At 60.3% G+C, this 6,193-nt stretch overlaps 2 protein-coding genes and 1 long non-coding RNA gene across 4 annotated transcripts; all 3 read left to right on the top strand.

Moving 5' to 3' along the window:
- Nucleotides 1–635: 635 nt before the first annotated feature.
- Nucleotides 636–1,583, top strand: LOC143171300 (protein S100-A4-like). The gene is made up of 2 exons (XM_076360196.1): nt 636–776; nt 1,368–1,583. Exons 1-2 carry the CDS (start codon nt 636–638, stop codon nt 1,530–1,532), a joined length of 306 nt encoding a protein of 101 aa, XP_076216311.1. The 3' UTR covers nt 1,533–1,583.
- A 1,755-nt stretch (nt 1,584–3,338) lies between these two features.
- LOC143171302 (protein S100-A4-like) lies at nt 3,339–4,455 on the top strand. The gene is made up of 3 exons (XM_076360197.1): nt 3,339–3,419; nt 3,938–4,092; nt 4,199–4,455. Exons 2-3 carry the CDS (start codon nt 3,955–3,957, stop codon nt 4,361–4,363), a joined length of 303 nt encoding a protein of 100 aa, XP_076216312.1. The 5' UTR covers nt 3,339–3,419; nt 3,938–3,954; the 3' UTR covers nt 4,364–4,455.
- A 604-nt stretch (nt 4,456–5,059) lies between these two features.
- LOC143171305 (uncharacterized) lies at nt 5,060–6,035 on the top strand. 2 transcript variants are annotated; one of them, XR_012997177.1, is made up of 2 exons: nt 5,060–5,148; nt 5,758–6,035. It is a non-coding gene; the product is annotated as an uncharacterized LOC143171305 (long non-coding RNA). The 2 variants fall into 2 exon arrangements; XR_012997176.1 differs by having other exon boundaries at nt 5,255–6,035.
- Nucleotides 6,036–6,193: the final 158 nt, after the last annotated feature.

Here is a 6,193-nt window from a genome sequence, read left to right as displayed (position 1 = left end):
GGTGTGGGGGAGAGTACAGTGATGGCTTAGGGGAGGATGTGGGCTGGTGACCAGCTTTCTCCGGGGAGCCCCAAGGGGTGCACCAGCCCTTCCCAGTCCCTGCGCCCATCCCTTGACTTGTGCCTCCGTCCCCAGACTCCCCAGTAGGGCCGGCAGCTCCTCCCAGCAGCACCCAAACCCACCCACCTCCCGCTAATGGGATCACACAGCTCGTTAGGCAAAAATGAGGCGCAGGCAAAACCACCTGTGTGGAGCTGCTGGGAAAGCCTGGAGGCGAGGGGGCTGCATGGGGCGCGCTGGGCAGTGCCGCCCCGGCTGGGCTATAAATGCCCATCGCGCTCCAGCTGCAGCACCCTGGCTCCTTGCTGCTGCCTGCTCTGTGCTGACCCCGGTGAGTCTCTGCTCCCCTTCCTTGTGCATTGCTCGCTGTGCAGCTTTGCTCTCCAGCTGCAATTCACCCAGCAGTCGCTGCACCCTGAAACGCCTCCCTGAGAGGCACCGGGGTTGCAGCCGCCCCTCTGCAGCATCATGGACCGATTTGGGCAGGGTGGGGGGGACAGACCCCCATTGCCGCCCCATGCCTACCCTGACCCCATCCCCGGTGCTCTGCCCTCCAGGCGTGCAGGAAACTGGTGATGGCGTGTCCCCTGGAGCAGGCGCTGGCTGTGATGGTCACCACCTTCTACAAGTACTCGGGGAAGGAAGGGGACAAGTACAAACTCAGCAAGGCGGAGCTCAAGGAGCTGTTGAACAAGGAGTTGCCCGTCTTCGAGAGCGTAAGTGGCCGTGGGGGCACATCCCTTTGCATCCCTCGGAGGTGCCCAGGCGCGGGCAGGAGGTGTTGTAGGGGCAGGAGCAAGCTAGCCTCGGGTCTTTCCACATAGCACGATGGAAAACCGGGGTGAGCTGAGGTGGTCTCTGAATTTCCCCAAAGCATGCACGACAGATGCAGCCCATGTGCGACACGCTGAGACCTCGTGCTTTAGGGCAAGCCCTGGGGAGAAGGAGGGATGAGGTCAGGAGGATCTGAGCTGGAGCATGCTCAGATCGAAAGGAAACTTGGCTTTCTTATACCCGCAGAAATATTTTGACTGGCAAAGAAAATCGTACTCCGATTTCAATTTTTTAAATCCTTTTTTAACCCCCACTTCCCCTTCTAGCTTGTGGTTTAATTTGGGAGGAGGGAGGAGAAATTTTTCAGCCAAACTTTTTCATGACTGAGAGGCATATTTGCTGTAGCCGTGCCAGCATGCCCCAGATCACAGGGGCATGCTGTGGGGGCAAGCAGTGGGGCTGGATGGAGAAGCACCTCGCTCATCCGTGCACCCCGAAACCGCTTACCCCCACCGCGCTCTCCCCCCTTGCAGAAACGAATGGATGAGGCGGAGTTCAAGAGGCTCATGAATGACCTGGACCACAACAAGGACAGCGAGGTGGACTTCAAGGAGTACATCTGCTTCCTGGCCTGCATCACCATGGGCTTCAATGAGTTCTTCAAGGATGGCCCCACCAAGCAGCCCCGCAGAAAGTGACCCCCGCTGCCCACAGCGTCGCTGCAGGGCTTTCAATAAAAGCTTTTCCAAAGCCTCGGTGTGCATCAGCAGGGTTTCATGAGCCGTACGTTAGCGGGCAGCTGGGTGACTCATGCCTCCTCCCTGGGATTTTCCACGGTGCGACTCAGCCCCGGGAGGCGTTTTTTGGAAAAGCCTGAGCAAAACAGCTCAGCGCCGCCTCCAAGCAACATATTCGGACATTCCCCCCTGAACCGTGCTTGCTGGCTCGGCGAGAGGTTCAGTGCGCATTTAGCTCAAAACATACGAGCTTCCCCGAGCCCAGCTCAGCTTGTAGGTCGGCATGAGCTGCCCTGGGTAACGCATTGGGTGTGGGGAGAGAAAGCTGGTCCGGAGGAACCTGACAGCAAGATGCAAGGTCTGTGCAAAACACAAAAGCCAGAGCGTGTCCCCAGTTCCCACAGAGAAGAGCTGTTTCTGAGCAGCTGGAGGAGACCCTTAGCCCCCTTGGGATATGGACGAGCCCATGCTGGGGGACTGCATTGGAGAAGGTCAACCTGAGCCCCCCAGGTTTACCACGGAGCCGTGGGGCTGCAGACAAGCTGCAGTTTCCTGAGCACATCAGTCTGTGATACTGGCTGGGAAGCACGGGGCTCACACCCCACACCCCCCCACCTCCCCACAGCCGCAGCAGCTCCTGGCAGGTCCAGGCTGGTTTGCAGAAGGTGCTGCAGCTGTTCTCCAGCTTCCCCCAGCAGCCCCAAAACCCCAGAGAAACCACCCGAGATTCAAAAAGTCCTTACAAAGCCTCTGCATCATTGCATGGCCCTGGCAGAGCCTGTCCCTGAGCCCCCAAGTCCTTCCTGAGCCCCCAAGTCCTTCCAGCAGCTCCAAACTTTGCTCTGCCCCTTCCCAGGGTCTTTATAAAGAGCCCCTGGGAGCTTCTGCCCCCTCCCAGTAATTTACACCAGTTTGCTAACAGGGAGACGAGGTTCAGGCTTGGGGGTTTCTTTTGCCAAAATGGTCCTTAAAGAAACCCCTGGGGAGACGCTGTGCGGTGTTTGGTGAGGTTTTGCATCCTGCTGGACATCGGAGTGAGCTGGAAGCGGGGCTTCACCCCCTGTTTTTCTCACTCGGGTCCCCGCAGCAGTGGGTGCCTTTGTCCCAAGGGGGCTCAGCCAGGCTCGGGGACACTTGGGGTATTTGTCAGCCCTTGCACCACGGCGAACAGCTGGCTTGCCCCGCGGCAGGGGGGTTGGAAACTGCCAGCTCCTGGCTTTCCCCCGCAGCTCCCTGACACGTGCCCGGGACATGCAGACACCAAAATAGTGCTCTGTTACACAATGGGGCATTGTGACGCACTGCCCTCGCAGTTAGGAAACAGAAATTGCTTGCAGTCGAGTTAAAACCAGGAAAAAAAACCTCACCCAAACCCCAGCACAACAACAAAGCCATGGACAAACCCCGCTCAGGTTTGTGCTGCTCCAGACATCCCCGGGGATGCTGCCAAAACCGCTGTGCGCGGCACCTCACCCCGCACCGGCATCACCTGCTCTTGCTGGCAGCGGTGGGACGAGGTGCCCACCGCTGCCCTTGCTTCATCCCTTGTCCCTAGGGATTCTCCTCAACCAGGTGGTCCCCGTCCAGCTCCGGGGGCACATTTTGCTCTTTCTAACCCAAACCAGCCCCCTTGGCAGTGCAGGAGCACTGGTTTGGGGGGGCCAGGGCTGCTCCCAGGGTTTCCTCTCCTCCTTTGCCAACCAATGTCCAGACAGGCGCCGGATCAGCATTGGTGCTTTCCCATCCGGGTAGCGAGGGAGGTGTCCCAGGCGGGGCTATAAATGCCGTCGCCTGACGCTGGCTCGCCTCCCGCCCTGCCCGTCCTCGGCTGTTTTGTTTGAGCTGTTGGTGAGTTGATTTTTTTTTCCTACGATGCTCTGTTCCCCCTCGCCCTGCTGGCCCTCCAGATGCCCTCCAGATGTTGCCGATGGCGCAGCTGCCCCATCTCACAGTGGGGTCCCCCAACAGAGGTTTTCCCCTGGGGCTGAGCGTGAAGCTCCTGCTGCAGCGAGCCGAGCTCAAAGGCTGCCTTTCACCTCTGAGGGCTGGAAAAGTGCGTGTGCCCCTTCCCTGCCTGGCTCGGGCAGGAGGGGGCTGCTGCCTCCCCCCATGTTCTCCCCTCCGGCATGGCTTTTTTGGAGGTTGCTCGGCACCGGTACCAGATGGCCAACGCCTAGCCCGGCTGCTAGTGGGAGGGTGAAATTAGGGAGGAAATGGTGATGCATCCCGGTGCATGCCTGGGAGTGGGGCACTGGGGCAGTCTGCACGGTCTGGGGGGGCTGGGGGAGACCGTTGGCCCCCCAGCATGGGGGTGTCTGGGGTCGCCGAACTCTGCTCTCACCTGCTTGTGCTGTTGGTGCCTCCAGGCTTGCTGGCATCCCCCATGGCATCTCCCCTGGAGCAGGCGCTGGCCGTGATGGTCTCTACCTTCCACAAGTACTCAGGGAAGGAGGGGGACAAGTACAAGCTCAGCAAGCAGGAGCTCAAGGAGATGCTCATGAAGGAGCTGCCCAGCTTCAGCGTAAGTGTGGGGCAGGGGGTGCCACGTCCCATGGGCGATGCTGGGACTTGGGGATGTGGCCCTTGATGCAAACCCCCATTTTAACTCCCCTCTTGCCCCTGGGCAGAGACAAACCAGTGAGGCCAGCTTACAGCAGCTCATGTGCCACCTGGACAGCAACAGTGACAGCGAGGTGGATTTCCAAGAGTACGTGACCTTCCTGGCCTGCATGGCCATGATGTGCAACGACTTCTTCCAGGACTGCCCCGACAAGATGCCGCGCAAGAAATGAGCATGGGGCACCGGCCCTGGGCTGCGTCGCTGCCCCCGTGACCCTCCTGCTGTCTTCCTGATGCTCTTTCAATAAAGGTTGCTTTAAACAAAGTCCTCCTCATGCTTTGCAATGGGGGTTTCTTGCCCCAGGGACAGGGGTGCTGTCACACTGGGGACGGTCCCGTTTCCCTTCCATGTGCGCATTGCTGGTACCGGATGAGGAGCAAGAGCAAGGGTGCTTCCAAGCTGGAGTTTGCTCCGCCGCGGCATGGGCACTGCGTTCCCTGAGCCCTCGTAAACCGCCCACGGGGCTGATCCCCACCAGCCACGTTAGTGTGAGTCAGCGGCGGGCTCTGCTCAACAGCACCCTGCCCTGCAGCCCTGGTAACTGCTTCGTGGCCGTGCAAGGCAAGGCAGGAGCTTTCGCAGGGATTAATGCCTCTGACCGGCACCGTGATAACAGTGACGGGTGAACAACTCTTTTTTAGCCGTGATTATTAAGCTCACCCGGGGTCAGCATCTGTCCCCCCACCTGCTGCTCCGTGGGGCAGGACCTGCTGCATTGGGAAGTCACCCAGGACCCTTGTCCCTTCCCCACCCCAAGTGAACCCTTGGGAGCAGGGTTTCAGTTGCGTTCCTGCTTGGGGTGGGGTTATGGCGTGCAGAGGAGTGGCTTCCCCCGTGCACCCAGCCAGTCCCCCTGGGCCGCCAGCATGGAAGGACTCAGCCCATGGCTATAAATGCAAGGAGCCGTGCAACCACAGCCCTCCCTTCCCTGCACCGGAGCCTGACCTGCTCACGTCTGTAAGTTTCCATTTCCTCCCTCTGATCCCCTTTGCCCCTCACCGAACAGCTGCGGCCAACCCGGGCTTGCGTGCCGGGCTCCAGATGTGCAGCATGCCTCTTCCAGATGGGGATGCCCCCCCCGCCACCCTGCTGGGAGCCAGACCTTTATCGGCGGGCTTGGGGCTGCTCCCAGAAGAACCGGCGAGCGGAGATGCCATGAAGGCTTTGCTTTGTCCAGCCCCGGCTTTGCCCCCCCCCAGGATGCCCCCTCCACCAGCCCTGGGGCTGCGTGCGGAGCTGACCGGCAGCCACGTTTGGGCTGCGCCCCGTGAGTCACCCTGCAGCCACCGGCCCCAGCTGATGCAGCACCCCGGGGTGGCATGACCGTGGGGATGCGGGGCAGCCCCCTGCCTGCTCGGGGCCAGACCCTGGGGGCTGCGCTGAGCTGGGTCTGGAGGGGCTTTGCCCCCTCCTGCCCTGCTGGCACCAGGGCAAGCTAGAGAGTTGCAGAACATCCCCTGGGGTGGAGAGGGAGCGATGCCCCAGGCGCTCCCTGCTCCCTGCCCCAAGGCTGGACCAGCTCCCGGCCACTCGCTGAGCTCCCCTCCATCCCTGCGCTGCCCACAGCCGCGGCGTGGACTGGACCTGGACCATAACAAAGACGAGGAAGTGAATTTCTAGGAGTATGTCACCTTCCTGGGGGCCCTGGCCATGATCTACAGCGATGCGCTGAAGGAATGCAAAATGTAGAGCTGGGCCAGCCGGCGGGGCGAGGAGCCCCAGGGTCCTTTTGGGGTCCTTTTGTAAGGACCTTTTGTAAAGTTTTTTTGTAATTTCCTATTGTAAAGTTTTGTCGCTGTGTTTCTGGTCATTTTTGAACCTTAAATAAATTAAAACCTCATGGACGACACTGTTTTTTCTCTTGCTGGGGGTGAGTGGGAAGGACTCAGCGAGGGGCTGCACCCGATGCTCATGTCCCCGCAGACGAATCCTGTTGGGTGCTGGCGATGCTCTGCCTGGCCTTCTGCCTGGGGCTCCCACCCAGGCACTGCACCTTCGGCTT

This window comes from Aptenodytes patagonicus, chromosome 26, assembly GCF_965638725.1.
Source record: "Aptenodytes patagonicus chromosome 26, bAptPat1.pri.cur, whole genome shotgun sequence".
Classification (NCBI taxonomy): domain Eukaryota; kingdom Metazoa; phylum Chordata; class Aves; order Sphenisciformes; family Spheniscidae; genus Aptenodytes; species Aptenodytes patagonicus.
The sequence above is the reverse complement of the archived record's forward strand: the minus strand, read 5'-3'. Positions and strand labels throughout refer to the sequence as shown.

Excerpts from the sequence above, each read along its gene's own strand:
- LOC143171300 (XM_076360196.1), top strand. The coding sequence starts at position 636 with ATGGCGTGTCCCCTGGAGCAGGCGCTGGCTGTGATGGTCACCACCTTC. Across the intron at positions 777-1,367 it reads AGTTGCCCGTCTTCGAGAGC|AAACGAATGGATGAGGCGGA; the intron begins GTAAGTGGCCGT and ends CCCCCCTTGCAG.
- LOC143171302 (XM_076360197.1), top strand. The coding sequence starts at position 3,955 with ATGGCATCTCCCCTGGAGCAGGCGCTGGCCGTGATGGTCTCTACCTTC. Across the intron at positions 4,093-4,198 it reads AGGAGCTGCCCAGCTTCAGC|AGACAAACCAGTGAGGCCAG; the intron begins GTAAGTGTGGGG and ends GCCCCTGGGCAG.